This window comes from Glycine max, chromosome 9, assembly GCF_000004515.6.
Source record: "Glycine max cultivar Williams 82 chromosome 9, Glycine_max_v4.0, whole genome shotgun sequence".
Taxonomy (NCBI): Eukaryota; Viridiplantae; Streptophyta; class Magnoliopsida; order Fabales; family Fabaceae; genus Glycine; species Glycine max.
In genome coordinates this window covers 9,598,184-9,615,851 of record NC_038245.2, presented here as the reverse complement: position 1 = coordinate 9,615,851, position 17,668 = coordinate 9,598,184, and the positions used below count along the sequence as shown (strand labels likewise).

Below are 17,668 nucleotides of genomic sequence, written 5' to 3'. Positions count from 1 at the left end.
CGTTTATCTATTTATAAGCATAAAATTGAGAATAAAATTTATAAAAAAAAATATAAAAAGTTAGGATAAAATTTACTAAAAAATAAATGACATTCTATACCTCAACACAACAAATTAAAGTATCATTCTAGATATCATATGACCATTAGAGTAATTATTATTACTTAGGTTAATAATTTTCAATAATATGATAGTTTAAATTTAGTTAACATATCTTGACATTTAGTAAAACAATAAAACACATCTTTATATATTTTTACTCTTTCATCACAAATATTTTTCTTTAGACAATCAAATCTTGTTTAAGATATTTTCATGTACTAAATATAAATATTATGATGTTAGATTTTTCCGAATCTACGTCCAGGAAAAAAAATATTTTAATTTTGTGAGAAAAAAAACATAATAAAAGTTTTACAAGAATAAATTTTAAATATTTTTATATTTATAAAGGTGAAAAGAAATTAGTCAAATAAAAAAAATATTATCATGTCATTAATTCTGTTGATTTGAGTGAAATTGAACTTGAATTTTTTAAGTAAAGTTTTAAATTTTTATCTTGTAGATAAAAAAGAAAACGTAATTAAGAGATAAGATTTTATTAAATGGTCAAACAAATTCTTCAATGGAATTAAGTCATTAAAAAAATTTGACTTGTGAATATTTTATCAGTGGTACAAAAATATGTTATATTAACTATTAAATATGAATATTTTTTGTAAATAATAAATTCAAACGTTATTTCATGTTTATCATGTGAAAAATTAATCTCTAAGAAGAAAATATGATTAATTTATTCTTGAAAACAATTAATTTCACCATCATTAGTGATGGGAGGAATGCCAACTAAGTGATAGGAACACAGTGACAAAGCAATATGCAGTGGAATAAATTTCCTTCCAATTTGCTAGAACGTACCAGAAGCACTAAACAATATAACAAAAAATAGAAAACAAAAATGCATGCAACATTAAGATTTTCCAAGTGAAAAACTTTTCAATGTAACGATAAAAACCACATGTCATCAAGACAAAAAAAAAAATCATTTCACTATGATATATAAGGGTACAAAAAGAGTTTCTAACAAGTTCATAGAACAACCAAAATAACAGAGCACCATCGTTTACAAATGAGAAAAGTAAGAAGATCAACACGCAAAAACATTGTTGCTCCTGTGAACAATTTATCTGGCACTCCAGACCTCTAACTAAACACTAATCCTACCGTTGAAAACCAAGAATGTAGTCTGATGAACCTGCTGATCAAATTTAAGCATGATCCAACAGTGAACAGATTTCTACTGTGAGTTGATGGTGGCTGCTAGATGAGTATGCTTGTCCTTCCTTCAGTTCACCCATGCTAAACTCAACATTCGCTTCTTTATCAGAAAAAGGTAATTGGATGAAAGAGAGTCCTCCTAAAGAGTAGTTTTCTATTTTTCTTTTAATATCTTGTTTTATAACTAAGACTTAACCGTTTTTAACCTTGGAGCTGCTTTACCATTGGTTCTTCAAGAGATGCCTACCTTGGTTTTGCCAAAAAAAAAAAAAGAAGTGATATTACGAGTAGATGCAATTGTTTATTAAGAAAACAAAGATAAAAGGAAGCCCTAATATATTGTTTTATTTGTTTTAGGCTGAGGTGAATAAAGAGAAAGAAAAGGTAACCATGGAAAAAGTTGTCATTAAAACACTTCACTTGATTTCTCTTTATAGAAAGCCTGTAGATACCTCTCCATTTTTGGTGCCTAAGGCTTTATACCACCTTCTTGGTATCTTTCTTACCTACCACATATTGTCCCATTTTTTAAGCATTCTTATTTCTAACACAAGGACCATGCGTAATAAAAGTTCCCTTTTAACTTTAACTTTATTTTTGCACACTTGTATCCCCGTCTTCATCCTTAGGTTCTTAGTCTTCACTCCCCCGAGAGTCCTAGTGTCCTACATATCATTTGCACTTCGTTGTGTCTTTGAAGACCCTTCATTCATAACTCTTCCTTGAAACTCCGTTGTTTTGCTCCTTTCAATTGCTTCCACTTAATCCTTAAAATTCTATCCTGAAGTTTGCTCTTTGCTACCCTTTCAACTTACATCAAGGACCAATTCTTTGTGTTGAGTTAGTCAAGTTCATCCCAGGTATCACTTTATTTTTATTGTATTATCTATAACTCTTACATCCATGACTGAGTCTCTGAATTGAGTGGTCAAGCTCCCTCCAAGTATCACTACTGTATTGTATTTTATTGCTATAACACTCACGTCCAAAACTAGTGATTTTGACAAATTTTGAATGCAAGATATTGAGATTATAATCCTTCATTATAAATAGATAAGCAAGGAGGAAAATATGTGGGATAACTGGATAAGTAATGAGAATCCCAATTCACAATATTCAAGATAGAAAAAAAATTACATAAAGCTTCATACATAAACCAATGGTTGAAAACAACAGGTGTACATAATGAAACCCAAATTCAATATGAAGTCCCCTGCAAGTTACATAATTCTCTTGTTACTAGTCAACTACATTTAGTTGCTTATATAATTTTCATAATAACATCAATAAATAAGATAACATCAAAGCATACTCACCTGTAGTAAATCTTATATAATTATTGATTGATACAAAGTACCCTTCTAAATACCGGCAAGCTCCTATTATCTTTGCATATACGTGAACTAATAGCACCATCTACCTAATATTTGATAGATAGCACAGTGAGCATTTTATGCTGAACATCTGAAGTGAAGGTAAACAAACCTTCCCTACATATTTTGATGACAGCTACTATCACAGATGTATATACTCAGAACTAAGACTTTCACACTCCAAAAAACAAAAGTGCATGCCTACTGCAAAGAATACCTGATATACAACATTAGATTGACCCATACTCCAATGATTCCCAGCTGAATGGCTGGAATACATAGTAAACTTTGGGTGAACTTTTGAAGAGCAAAGCCACACAGACACACACGGCTGCAATGGCCACCATTGACAGCATTGCTGGCCTATAAACCAGTGCCCTTCTCATGCCACCGTACGCCAGCTTTTGCTGGCATAGCCCACAACGACGTGGCATTGCTGTTGTTTCAATCTTCTCAGTCTGCAAACTTGAAACTTTTGATGATCTGTGCCTATCTGATTGCTTCTGCTTTGTGTTACTATCTACAAGGGTGCCTGGGATATCAAGCACGTGTTGGCTTTTGCATGTGTTGCTTGTTTTACTCTGGACAAGTTGAATGTAAGAGTAGTAGCCCCGCATGGATGCATAGTCATAGGGGGTCAAACCTGTAGCATCCTGAGCACTTTTCCATGCCTCAGTTCCCACCTGAACATGGAAAACATAGGAGTAAAATATTTTATACTAATTCCAGCCACATGTAAATTAGTTAATAGTCAATTGACTGAATCTTGCACAGGAGCTTGCTCAAGAAAATGAAAAATGGGGAACAGGGAGAGTGCTTTTATGTATTAAAAGAACAACGGGAAAGTTTGTTTCCCATACTTGACTTTTTTTTAAGTATTAAAACATTGTTCCTTGAGAATTTTTTAGCTATCTTTAATCTTTCTCACAAAACTGTTCCCGCGGAAGTGTGAATCTAACATTGAAAAAAAAAACATTACTGCAGTAAAAGTACCACGTTACTTTTATGACCAATCAAATAGATTATAGTCATTTTTAAGAATCAATGATTCTCAGAATTTATGATTTTCAGATATAAAAAAATCTTTCCTTATACCAAACGTCCGTCTAAGGGGTGTTTGGAAGAACTTGGAGCATATTTGAGCTTATCTTATCCTGAGCACCAAATAGGCATTTAGAAGCTTATAAAAGTGGTTTATGACCCTTCTCAATTCTTTTTTTTAACCCATTTCAATAAATTTCATGGTGAAACTTATCAAAATAAGCTCTCTTATTAAATAAGCAATTAATCTTATGCTTACCTAATGTTCCGTAAATGAATATAATTTTGGATTTCAAAACATAAGTAGGGATATTTTAGTCAATACACCTGAAATGTTTTAAATCCCCTCCTTTTCCCTCCAAATCCCCCCAATATTAGAGGCAAGCAAAAATTGGATGTGAAGGGATTCTGCTCCCCTCCCCTCTTAAAAAATGAAATAAACAATTAAATTTTATAAAAATCTCTCCTCATCCCTCCCCTCCTATAAATTGAACTAAACAATTAAATTTTATAAAAATCTCTCCTCATCCCTCCCCTCCATTTCCCCCCACCCCCAATCAAACACAAGGTAGTAGGTACAGTTAAAAAATATATATGATGCACACAGAAGAGAAGGAAGGGAATTACCATTCCTGGATCATCAGTTAATGCATCCAATACATTCTCCGAACCATGCATACTTGCTGCAACATGAAGGGGAGTCAACCCAACAGGCCCAACAGTATCAGGTCTGAATATGAATCTGTCAGGGGACTTGTTGACTTGCTTCTCATTACTGTCTCCACCATCTGAAGCTTTAACTGGCACAAATTTTAATAGTATTTCCACCATAGGCCGACAATTTCTTTTTACAGCTTTGTGTAGAAGACCCATCTCTAACAAAGCTAACTCAACAGAGGCATGATCTCCAGTATCAACAGTGCCCTCAAAGATAATGTTCAAGAGCTTTTTCATCACAGCACACCAGTCATGGTCCATAGAGAAGCCAACAAGCCATATGAACCGATTAAAATGGAAGCGATCTTGGACAGGTGCCATGGGACCTAGCCTAACTTTCACACGACTTCTATGAAGGAGCCAACCCATTTCTTGTATGAAATACAATGCTTGAGTCTTTTCTTCCATTAGGTTAGTTTTTATCTGGTTGTCATCAGCCATCTCTGCTGCCTCAATGACATTGTCTAGCGTACAGATCTCTAAACAAATTTCTTGCTCTGCCACTATGAATGGAAAGGAACAGCTGCTAAGACCATTGTCTTCCACCTGAGTAAAGATTATCAAATCAGATATGCAAATATAACTTATATCTGATTTGGGCAGAATATCTTTTATGTGATTCTAACTCTTGACAATTCTATGCTTCAACTTCAGAAATCATCAATCTCCATGCTTGGTATGGTATGGATAGGTTACTTGCCTCCATTCAGCCATTTGTTAAACCATTTTCTAAATGATTTGAAAATTTATAGTTTCGCAACAGGAATAAAGCATCTCTTTAACATAACTAGTCATGCCTAAGAAAAAGCCACAAAATTACATATTAATCAATGTCTCGAGACAGGAAAAGTGGAGAGGTGATGTCAATTTAGGACTCACTCTCATTTATTGAATGGTTTTCAACAGTTCATACTTCATAACAGAACCTAAAACTATACAGGACTTTCAAAGTTTATTAAAGTTACCAAATGCCAGGCGTCAACAACAGTATATACTATAGATCCAATCACTGAGAAAAATTAATGAAATATCAAAAAGTATGCTCCATTTCTTTCTGAGCTTCAGCTAGGCTAAAGAAGTTCATATTGAAGAAAAGAAAAATTACTTTGTGAACTTTGCTGAAAGGAATGCCAGCGCAAAAAACATATTTTCAAAAATAATTATGACCATGAGTAGATACCACCTCAATAAACCCTCTTCCAGTCACATTCGGTACATGACAAGAGAAACTGAGATGCTGAAGCTCTTGATGTCCATTGACTGCATCAGCACTGTCAATCAAATCATAACAACTATCTTGTACCAGATACTTCCCTTCAAGTGCACAGAGCAACCTGAAATCAAAAGGAATGGATTAACTTCTGGTCCAATTGCAGTAAACAAAATCCAGAACATGGATCTTCTTCCCTTCCCAATTCTATGAATATACAAGAGAAATTGTCTAGCATGGTCTCTAATCTTTTGCCATGTGGATTTTGACAGTTCCATTTGGCAAGAACTGATATATTCTTCAATTGTATCATTAACACTTAAATTTTCAAAGCCAATATCTACTATATTTATTACTTTTTACCTCTTTCTTAAATACTTCATGTTTATCTCTTTCTTTCTTTTCACCAAATTACCCATTAAATTTATTATGTTTTTTCTTCCATTTTTTTCTTCTCTCAAAATATATATACTTCAAAAAATGTGAAAAGTTATTTTCTAAAATTTATTCAGGATTACATGTTGCTTGAACAATCAATCAATAATAGTTATATTTATTTATTTGTATAACAAAATTAAATACATATTTAAAAGACTAAAAAGACAATTTAAGAATTCAAAAAGATACTTACCTTACATTAAAACAAATATTAATCACATAATAAATATTAGTATTTCTTTTTTTCCATTTTCATCAAATATATAAATTAGATATATTATTTTCTTCAATCTTTTTAGCAATAAATTCAAAAATATTATTAAATTAGATGATAAAATAATAAAAATTATGGCATACATAATGAATGTTATAAAAGAAATCATAACATTCCTTAAATAATTGATATAATTTTCCATTACAACACAATATTTATACGTTTTATTATCTTTAATCTCATTATTACAAATTTTAATGAAAAAATATTGAACAGTATTTATTCAATTTACATTTTGAATGTTTGATTAATAACATTTTTATTTTATAAGCCAAAGTTTTTTTTTAAATATATACAAGACTATGTTGGAGGGCGAGCCCTGGTGCAGTGGTAAAGTTGTGCCTTGGTGACTTGTTGGTCATGGGTTCGAATCCGGAAACAGCCTCTTTGCATATGCAAGGGTAAGGCTGCGTACAACATCCTCCCCCATACCTTCGCATAGCAAGTTTTTGAGGGCGAACCCTGGTGCAGCGGTAAAGTTGTGCCTTGGTGACTTGTTGGTCATGGGTTCGAATCCGGAAACAGCCTCTTTGCATATGCAAGGGTAAGGCTGCGTACAACATCCCTCCCCCATACCTTCGCATAGCGAAGAGCCTCCGGGCAATGGGGTACGAAGTTTTTATATACAAGACTATGTTGAATTCGATAAATGTTAATTGTTTAGTTTGTTAGTTTTTGTTAACGGGAGGATTCAAACCCACGACCTATCCCTCCCTCCCTCTCTTCACCCTTTACCACCAAGCCAACCTTTTTTTTATCAGCAAAAAATATGAACTATATATTATATATACTATAGATACATCTATATAGCACCAGTGGTGCTGGTATACACAACCCATAGGCATCCCCCCTCACGAAATCCAAAGAATCTTAACAAATACATTTGAGATGTATAGTAGAAAGATTCTGTGGATTTATCACTGAATGATAGCCCCAACCTCAAAAAATGTTCCCACAACAAAAAATCCCCCTAGTGCTTTTCTACCCCACTCCTCCCCTTACAAAATTCATCCTAGCATTACTACTCCATACTTGGAATGGGACATTAAAACCCTTTTCCAGTGCCTTCAGCCACGACCAAATGACGAACATCGCATTATCCAGGACTGTTTCCCCTCGAAATTCCTTGTTGTTAAAGATGTACTTGTTCCTATGACGCCAAATACACCATGTTACAGCAGAACCTTATATCTCCTTATATTATATTGTATATATATGATTAGATAATTTTTTTAAAAATTTCAAATATTTAATTATGGTTGAATTATTTTACTTGAAGAAAATTATTTTTAATAAAACAGTGCAAAAAATTAAAATTTGAACATTAAAAGTTAATTTAACTAATTATTGATAAATATTGGATTTACTTAAATACCAATTTTTAATAGCAATTATTCATAAGGTGTTACTTAAAAGTATAAACACGTCAAATGAATTGCCAAATAAAATCATACTTACATCATTCACATAGAAAATCGGGAGTATTATATTATAATAATTAATCAAGTGAAATTATTATAGAATTCATTTTGATTACCCACCCATGGTTTTAAATATCACCAATAATTAAATACGTGAAAAGAGAAAATTGTTTATTGGATATTTAGATACAATCTATCTAATTAATATAATGCATACTTCTTTTATTGTGTTTTTTGGAGTTTAAGTTTTTTTTTTTTTTACAAATGGAATTTAAGTTAGAAGGCGTTAAATACACACTGTCTGATATTTTTAATTACTTAAAAAATAAATATTAAATATTTTTAAATATAAAAAAATATTTTATTTTAATAAAAATTTACACTTATTTACTTAACTTATACATGATGTATCAGATAAAAAAAATGTTAATAAACATTGGATATAAAGGAAGTGAAAATCACTTGAATTTTGTTTATAACTGTAGTTCAAAGATCGGGTTATAAATTTCAAATTAAACATCGTATATAAAATATTCATTCTAAAGAAAATAACTAATTTTTTAACAAAATTGTGTTTAATGATTGATACTCTTACACTGGACCTTAACATTTTATATACACCCACACACACATATATATATATAGAGAGAGAGAGAGATAAATAATTTTCTCATTATAAGTATGTTATTATCTTATGTTTCATTATATTTCTTTTATAATAATATCTTCTCCAATAAGTTTTAAATAAATATAATTAAACATGTTTTACATTTTTAGTTATTTTTTATTTAATTCTACCATACAACACACAAGTGATATACTAGTTAGGAAAAACTATACACCTGGACATTTAAGAAGTGTGTGTCTCTCTCTCATCCATTTTTGAAACTGTTTCAGTGCCTGGAAAAGTATTGCATATCATTAACCATATGAAGTTATATTTTGTTTGAAAATCCTATCTAATCCTATTGCAAGATCTAAGGCATACAAAATATCTACAACCATATGAAGTTATGTTTTTCCTTTTTCTTAATTCCTTCTTATGAATTAGTATGTCCTGCAGTATAATAACTGAGGTAAATAGAGCTCAACATATGCCTCTGCGGCTCCATCTATGCTCTCATCTAGAGCAAGAACCTCTTAAGTCTAAACTAAGCAAATTCAAATCATCAAGCATATAGAGATTTACCTCGTGTTAGACAGCAAAAAATTGAATCCTTTCACAACAAATTGAGCACTTGAACTTGCAGAAACAGCAAGTGGTTTAACGCATAAAATTTGACAATTTTGCGGACTTTTGAGGCGCAATGGTGCATCTAAGACCACCTGACCTGCAGGAGAGATTTATGAAATAAAATATATTTTAGTCACAAAAGTAAATAGAAGATTTTAGTGCTAATTGAAATATAATCAATTGAGAATAATGCAGACAACACAGTGATAGAGAGCAAACCATTATACAGAAAAGCTACAGAGTGCTGCACTCTTGTATATATCCATCCTGTTCTCCAGAAAGAATCATTTGGCGCAGCAAGCTTTCTCAAGCTGGATTCTAGATTGTAGCATAGCTGCATTAAGAAATAGTAATAAATAAGCAACATTTAGTATTGTTCCCATGGTTCCAGTAGGCAGCCTATATATGATATTATATCAAATTATACCTCTTCCCAAGCGGAATTTTCTAGACGGAGATATATAGTCAATATGATACAGCCTGGCCTTATATAGCTCTCTATCTCTGTGGGACTGTGGGATAACCAGTTAAGGATCTGGTAATCAAAGAAAAACATAAATAAAACACCATTCAAAAAACAGTGTAGTGAAATAGTTTATAGCAATTTCAAGGCAGCAATGAAGTACCTGTGATCGGAGAGCATGGGGGAAATCATTTGGAGCCTTGCCAAATAGTTTGAAAACAATTCGATCTGTACGACTCTGTAAACAGAAAGCAAACAAATAAGATGTCAATAAATACAATCTTTTGACAGGCCACCAGAAAACAAAGTTACGCTATACATGGTAACCAATTAAATGTATATTCGAGTTGACAAATACAAAAGCATGACTTTTCGAAAATTTACATCAGGTATCCAATTCGATGGATTTTCTATGGCCGAGAAACCTACATGAATATTTGGATAAGATTACAGATAAATAAACCATGAAAAAAATGAATTGTAAGGTTGTTTCCCAAATAAATATAATATACCAATCCAAGCATGCTTTATAGTCTACCCATAAAAGTAATAGGAACATTATAAAATTATACAGTAATGAGGAAATAAATCCAAAATATTAAAATAATATACCTGAGCTTCTCCACTAGAACTAGATGGTGACTGGGTAGAGGTTGAATCTGAGTTTCTACTTGTCTGTGGTGGACTTGACTTGAGAGAGTCACATTGGATCCATAAAGGATGATCAAGAGACCCATTCCCTGAAGGCAGAGGAGGACAAGAATTCCTCGTGTTCTCAACATAATCCTGTACATCATCATATACATTATTCAGGTCAATATTACTTAACCCAATTCTTCCAACTGTAGTCTGTGCTGCAACTGATTGGGGTGGAAGGCCATCCCTTGACAGAAGTACATTTGAGGACTGCGGTACTGAAGGAGATTTTAAACTTCCTACTCCATCACTGCCTGAAGCTATACATTTTTTAGCCATATCATTAGCAGGAGTCGTCTCACGTTGTACCATAGACTCTGGAGGGTCCCGATGGATTAGACCATCATCCATTTTGATAAAAGAATCGAAAGGTCTGGATGGTTCAGGGCCATCAGAATTTGTGTTAGGAACATTCTGCGCAGCTCCAGATGTCCCAGCTTTTACCAAACCTTGAGATCCCTCTAATAAAGACACTATATTTCTTCCATTAATTGTACCAGCCAGACTTGCCAGGTTCCTCAAAAGATGTGATAGAACATCCTGGTTCCTCATATTATCCGAGCCATTTGCTGCAATTTATAGAAGGTAGAATATGTTGAGTCAAAAAAGTATGCCAATAATGAAATCCAACATTACAGTAGATAGACATAAAAAACCAAGAAGCATAGATAATTAGAATAAGTTCAAAGGGAAACTTTCGTCTTTTCCAATAAATATTTTAGCAGAACACACACTCACTAGAAGCCTAAACCTTCCAGCTTTCTAGTGATCCAATATTTACGTGCCCAAAACATGGAAGGCAAACCAAAATAAAAATGGAATGATAATGATAGTACGGTGAATCATTATTCTGATGATCAATTTGGGCTAACTTTCATTACACAAATGATTTTCCTATCAATGCCATCAGAAAAAAATAGACTCTTAACATCATCATAGCAACTAAGCAAGTCCTTCATTTAAATAACCCTTATTAACATCATTAAATTGTCACTACTACAATCAGGCCACACATTATATTCATAACTTAAGGTAACACATTCCAAATCATCCCTGTTAGCATTAGCAATTCAACACTGAATTACCTTTTAAGACTTTACAAATTCAACTTTAAGTTATAAATGTTGGGAACCTAAACTCACTAGTACTAGTTACAATAATACTAAAATACTACTAAATACAGAGATTCAGGTGCAGAGAGCCTATTAAATTTTTATGGTTTTTTTACAAGTAATACTATTAAATTCCAGCTAGCTGAATTAGGAAAACAATCAATTAGACAACCAACCTAAAGAATCCCATTGGTCCTGAGAATTAAATTGGGGCCAGTACTAAATTTCATAATTGGTATGCCTTTTAATTTCAGGATTAGAGTTCTAATTCTGAATGATAATTCCTAGAAAATAAAAACAACTATCTACTGCACTTCTTAACTCTTAACCTAAGCACCAATCTTATTTCCAAGAAACAAGAATAAATAAGATGCAATCTACATCCCACATACATATCATATAACAACTCCAGCCACCTAGGTTTAATACTTCAACAACCATCACCTCCACAACCTCCATTGCTTGCCACCACTACTTGGTTACTTGCACCACTGCTATCCAATATACTGTCTTTATTTCATATATCAAACAAGAAAATTAGAGCTAAACTCAGACTATAGTTTTATTTCGCAATCTATTATGCTTTTGCACAATAGCAAGGTTGCTACCATGTGACTTGGTGGCCATGGGTTCCAGTGACTGAAATAATCTCTCCACTCATGAGAGTTAGGCTGCTTATATTTGACCCTCCCCATACCCCAAAATAGGTTCCAATGCACTAGGCAATTCAATTCATCATGTAATGCCCATCAAACTCAGAAGTTGATAATGTTAGCTATATATATAGGTACCGTTTCTTGAAGATAATAATTAGTTGTTGTTTTTTCATTTTACCCCTTCAGAAAATTTATTTATAGTACCAAAGTTTCCGCATTAAAGCATAAATCACAATTTCGAAGATATCAATTAACGCCTGTCAGCAAGTTGTCATCCATGCAGAAACTTCCACCTTTTTCTAAAAACAATAATCATGATAATCAGATTTTGTCTCATACAAAGGATATACCAACAAAAGAATAAGCCAATAAGCAGCCAAATAAATAAATTAAGGTCATGACAAATGCCAAGTAGATAAATTTCTGAACACACACAAACTCACAATGCATATTGGACAGTATCCTTAGCAAACTCATTAACAGATAGCTACTGCCCTTTTCTTCATTCAGAGAGCCTCCATTAACTACAGTTGCATCAGGAAGTGTTTTCCTCCTCCTTTTATTGTGGCCTGCCAGACGCCTACGACAGCTTCTCTTCCCTTCATCAAATTCTTGAAGAACATGAAACCTGCCATAATGTTAAACAAGTTGTACCAACTGCTAAAGAAAAAATGTTCTGGAAATTAAAAATGCACGTAGAGCAGGTTTTAAACAATCAACTACAAGTAACAGGTTTGAAAACTTTACAACACAGACCCCCAGATTTTCCATCCATATATGTTAAAAAAAGTTAATATGATAAAAAGATCATAAATACGAAATGACTCCCCAAGAAACTATAATTTCATAACCTAACAAACCTGCTACACTGTTGACAGAATCTCTGCATAACATTTCCAACTAGTGCCTGGGTAGCCTTAGAATGCATATCACAAACTTTGTGGCGGCGATGGTAATCCTTCGCATTACTAAGATCAGCCCTACAATCTTCCACCTGACAAACAGCCCGGCTCGAAGTACTCGCGGTCATCTTTGTCTTCTTTCCACTTTTCTCCTCCCCTTCCATGATAGGGTATACTTGACCCCCAAGGTTCAAATTAAGAGAACCAGCTCCATCATTCATCTCCACCCCTCCATCGTCATTAACACCCCTCCTCCTCTTCTCCAATTCTCTCTTTCCTTCCCCGAGGTTAGCATCATCATATGCAGAAGACAAACTGTTAGAAGCACCGCCGGTTGCAAGAATTTCAGGATCAGTAGGAAATAACTCGCGGCTCCTACAATCTGATGGCACTGAATTCAGTTGCCTAGCAGTAAAAAGATCCCCATCCCACTTCCAATCATTCAAATCCCACTCCAAACTTCTCTTCCCAACACTCTTCATCTCAGGCACCACAGGTCCATACAAATACTGGTTTTTCCCCTCTAATTGAGACTCCATGAATCAAAATTCAAAACCACCCCCAGAAAAATAAAATTCAGCAAAATCACAAACACCCAGATTCCAAATCCACCAGAACACAACACCCAATTGGAGAAATTACATAAAAAGAAAAAAGAAACATAAAAGACTTCAAACCCTACCTACAAAAACACTAAATTTAACCACCCAGAAACACCAAATAACAAGCTCAGCCCACATGGATCCAAACAACAGCTACACACCCAAAACCAGCAAAGATGCCAGAATCAACCCTGAAATCATGGAGAAGCAACCCATGATTGCAAAATCCAAACATGCAGCATCATTTATCATGGGTAAAGAGCTCAATGTCACGGGTTTTGAAAAGGGGGTGGAAGAAGTTTGCAATCAAAAAGTGAAGGGAAATTGAAAGGAAGAGAAGAAGAAGAAGAAGAGAGGCAAAATAGGAAGTGGAGAGAGATGGGGGAGAAAGAATAATATAGAAGGTGGCCACAGAAAGCATGCGTCTCAAACAGAGGGAAAATTAGGAAAAGGTTAGGAACGAATGTGATGAAAATGCTGTTTCTGTGCTGAGACAGTGCCTCTCTCTCTTAATTTGTGTGTGATGCCATAGTAAAGGAATCTTAGAGGCTATATAGTCTTTTTTTCTCTCTCTGGTAAAACTGAAATCAAGAAATTGTCAAAAAAGTATCAAACATAATATGCAATTATGCACACACTGACTGAGGGAGGTAACTACTGACTATGTTCATACGTTGCCATTGTTTTACTTTGATTAAATAGTAAAATTTACAATAAAAGTGTTATTAAGTGAAAAAATGATTCTCAGAAGATAAAAAAATTAAATTTAAATTTAATATTAGCATGTAAAAATAAAATAAATTAGTCTGATTTTTTAATTTATAAAATAATTTTATTATTAAATTATAATGTTAATGATCAATTTGTTAATAAATTATATTTTTTAGGATTAATTTACCATAAATGTATCTTTAGGATAAATTTATCACATTATATATATATATTTATAAACTAAATTTATTAATTTATTGATGTTTTACACTTTTATATTAATGAATTTGATTATTTATTCTTTTACTTTTATCCATTAACTTAAAAAAATAATCATAGATACTTTTTATAAATATTTTTGTTTATTAAATAAATACAAATACAATATACTACTACTAGGATAGTTTACTTGCAATTTTTTTTATTTTTATTTTTTGTTTTCATACTTTAATTATAATAAAATTGTCACTTTATTTTTATTATTCTAAATCAGTTTTAAAAGATTTCTATAAGAAACACGGAAAACAACTTTATTTTGTTTTCTATTTTTTTTATAAATCTTTAAAAAACAATAACAGAATCAAAACAAGGTGACAGTTTTATAATTAAAAAGTAAAGTAGAAAACAAAATTGTTAATAATTGCTCCCATTCTTAGCTAATTAAAAACCATCCTATACGATCAATTATATGATAACTATTTTAATGATATAGTTTCATATTGGTTTGTTAATATAGAAGAATTTATTAGAAAATACTTTTTAAGATGTTAAATATATTTATTCTTATATATAACTCATTTTATAAAATATTAACAAGATTAAATGGATGATATAACAAAAAGGATAAAATATTACTCTTTTTTCAAGAAAGGTTCATGTATAAAGTTTATTTTACATATATTTTTAATGTAAAAAATGTTACACGGTGAATCAGTATACTATTAACTCTTTTGATTATATTAATGGAAAATTCTGATTGTATCATTATTCACTTTTGATCATATTTCTTCATATATAAATTATGATATTTCGAATGAAATGATATAATTTTCTTCCATAAAAAAAAACCCAGTCTTTAATGATTCAGGCAACTTTGGGAAAACTTATTTAGATTTATTAAAATATATTTTTTAACTTGTTTGAATAAGTTTCATGAAAATTTATTAAAATAATTTTTCAATCAAAACTATAAATAAGCTTTTTATAAAAATTTATTAAATAAATAAGTTTAATTTTGATACACGGTGATTTGTAAACAAAATATTATATTGTTAATTAATTAGAAATCATTCTAATATAATTTTTAAAATAATTAATAAAATATTACAATGATTTAATTAAAAAAAAAATTTGTGAGCTTAATTAAAATGTATTAACTGTGCTTTTATATTATCATCAAATTATTAATTCATCAAATGATCATTTTATTAAGCAGAATATTAGCAAAGAAAATCAACTTATACTATTAATGTAGGTCATACGTACGTTAAGGTTTGATAGTTTTAAATATTATTGTGTACAAGATAGATTAATTATAAACTCGACATCTTAATGCACTAATTAAGTCATTAATATAAGTGCTAACTACATTTTTTTTCAAATTTTATAATTGTACAATTTTAACTTCTCAAGTTTTAATTTGAAAAAATAGGTCATTTAAGTATTGCAATTGTACAATTCTTATCCCTTAATCTTTCTTTGAATTCTTAACAGATTTTAATGATGTGACACTGAATAATAATATCCCAATTGATATGTTATTTGACACATATGCTAACGTGACTTAATTGTACTTTTATATAATTAAGTCACAACATGCATATATATGTTAAGAAATACATGAGCAATCACATCATTGACATGTTATCATCCAATGTCATGTTAGCAAATCTATTAAATATTTAATGAAACATCACCAAAGGGAATAAAAGCACAATTGTAATACTTGGAAGACTCAATTCATGCAATTGGAATCTTGGGAACCAAAATTGTACAATTGCAATACTTTATAGACCAAAATATAATTAAGTCATTTTATAATGTTAGAAATTACTTGCACTAATGACTAATTAATATAAGAATTTTAATTAGGATGTCTTAACATAAATATATTTTACATTATCATTTGATAATAGGTTGTCATGTATGGCAATGTTTTGGTACAAGTACAAACAAAAAAAAAAGTGATTATGCACCTACAGCCTCAAGGAAGTGAGTTGATTCCTTAATGGTGGTTTTCTCATGTTTCATAAGAGAGGGGTGTATATGCAGGAATTCTAATGTTCAAATCAATTTAGTCAAAGTCAATAGGTTAAAAATGAAATAACATATCCTCTTTTTGTTGTTAAATTTGAGTTTTTGTAACATTTTCTCTTTAATTGGAGGGTGTATTGATACATACTATGACAAACACTTAAGTTGCATGATAACTTTTTTTTTATTTTTGCATTTTTTGGTAGACAATGGACAACACAAGTAGTAAAATAATGTGACATTTATTGCAATATCTTTTTAATATTAATTATCTTAACATGACAGTGGTGGTAATGGTGGCGACAACAACAATAATGGAGGCAATCGTGACATCAGAGGCAAAAATGTGATGATGGCAACAATGATAAGTAGTGGTGACAGTAACGATAATGGTGGTAGCAATAACAATGTCATTGGTGGTAAGGATGGAAAAGTTGGTGGAAGTGGTAGTAGTGACGGTGGTAAGGTGGAGGTGGTGATGGTGGTGGTGGTGGTGGTGGTGGTAACATCAATGATGGTAGAGATTATGGCGATGACGACGATTGTGATGGAGGTGTGACATTGGCAATAGTGTGGTGGTGACGACAATGGTGAAGGTGGTGGTGACAACCATGGAGGAGATGGTGTGAGAGACAATGGTGATGAATATTTTGTACTTGGATAAAAATTTGTTCCATAATTTGGTAACAAAAATGAACTTTTGTTCAATTGACCTTTATTTGATTTGTGTAATCCTGTGATATTTTTTAAATCAAATATGTAACAAGTATATTTGTATTGTCCGGTATCATTCTTTTGAACAAATCAAGTATACCATTAGTAACTAATGAAAACAAGTCATTAGGTTGGACTTACTAAGGCATGGAACATTTTAAAACATGTAAGTTTGTTGATTTACATAACAATTATTTGATCAAATTAACACCCATACTCCTTCTGTTTTATTCATATTATGCCTAATACTTATTCGCTTTTTTAACTTACAGAAAACCTCATAATTCCTTGCTTCTTGATGTGTCATGTGATTGACACATTATTTTAAAGTTTTTCTAATCCAAAACTCCTTAATCTTCTCCCTTGAGTTTGGTTTTAGTTGTAGAACTTATGGGATGAAATAGATGTTCAAGCATTTCCTGAAATTGCAAAGATGTGCTTTGGACGACAATAGAGAATGAAAAAACTTTTATTGTTGTAGTTTGAAGGATATCACAAAATTTCAAGTCCTACATTGCTTGGGATAACTTTGGCTCATGTCTTTATATACCATTTTGTGATATAGGTTTTCAA

The 17,668-nt window shown here is 31.7% G+C and overlaps 1 protein-coding gene across 1 annotated transcript; it reads right to left on the bottom strand.

The window, feature by feature from the left end:
- Nucleotides 1-2,595: 2,595 nt before the first annotated feature.
- On the bottom strand, nt 2,596-13,960 carry LOC100776125 (squamosa promoter-binding-like protein 1). The gene is made up of 10 exons (XM_003534951.5): nt 12,774-13,960; nt 12,357-12,541; nt 10,062-10,714; nt 9,613-9,687; nt 9,414-9,521; nt 9,206-9,320; nt 8,942-9,083; nt 5,593-5,743; nt 4,320-4,955; nt 2,596-3,334 (listed from the first exon to the last, which is right to left on the bottom strand). Exons 1-10 carry the CDS (start codon nt 13,352-13,354, stop codon nt 2,882-2,884), a joined length of 3,099 nt encoding a protein of 1,032 aa, XP_003534999.1. The 5' UTR covers nt 13,355-13,960; the 3' UTR covers nt 2,596-2,881.
- Nucleotides 13,961-17,668: the final 3,708 nt, after the last annotated feature.

Coding starts and splice junctions, on each gene's coding strand:
- LOC100776125 (XM_003534951.5), bottom strand. CDS start 13,354: ATGGAGTCTCAATTAGAGGGGAAAAACCAGTATTTGTATGGACCTGTG. Junction 12,542..12,773: donor TTCTGTCAACAGTGTAGCAG/GTTTGTTAGGTT, acceptor ACATTATGGCAG/GTTTCATGTTCTTCAAGAAT. Junction 9,688..10,061: donor GTTCTAGTGGAGAAGCTCAG/GTATATTATTTT, acceptor TTCTGTTTACAG/AGTCGTACAGATCGAATTGT.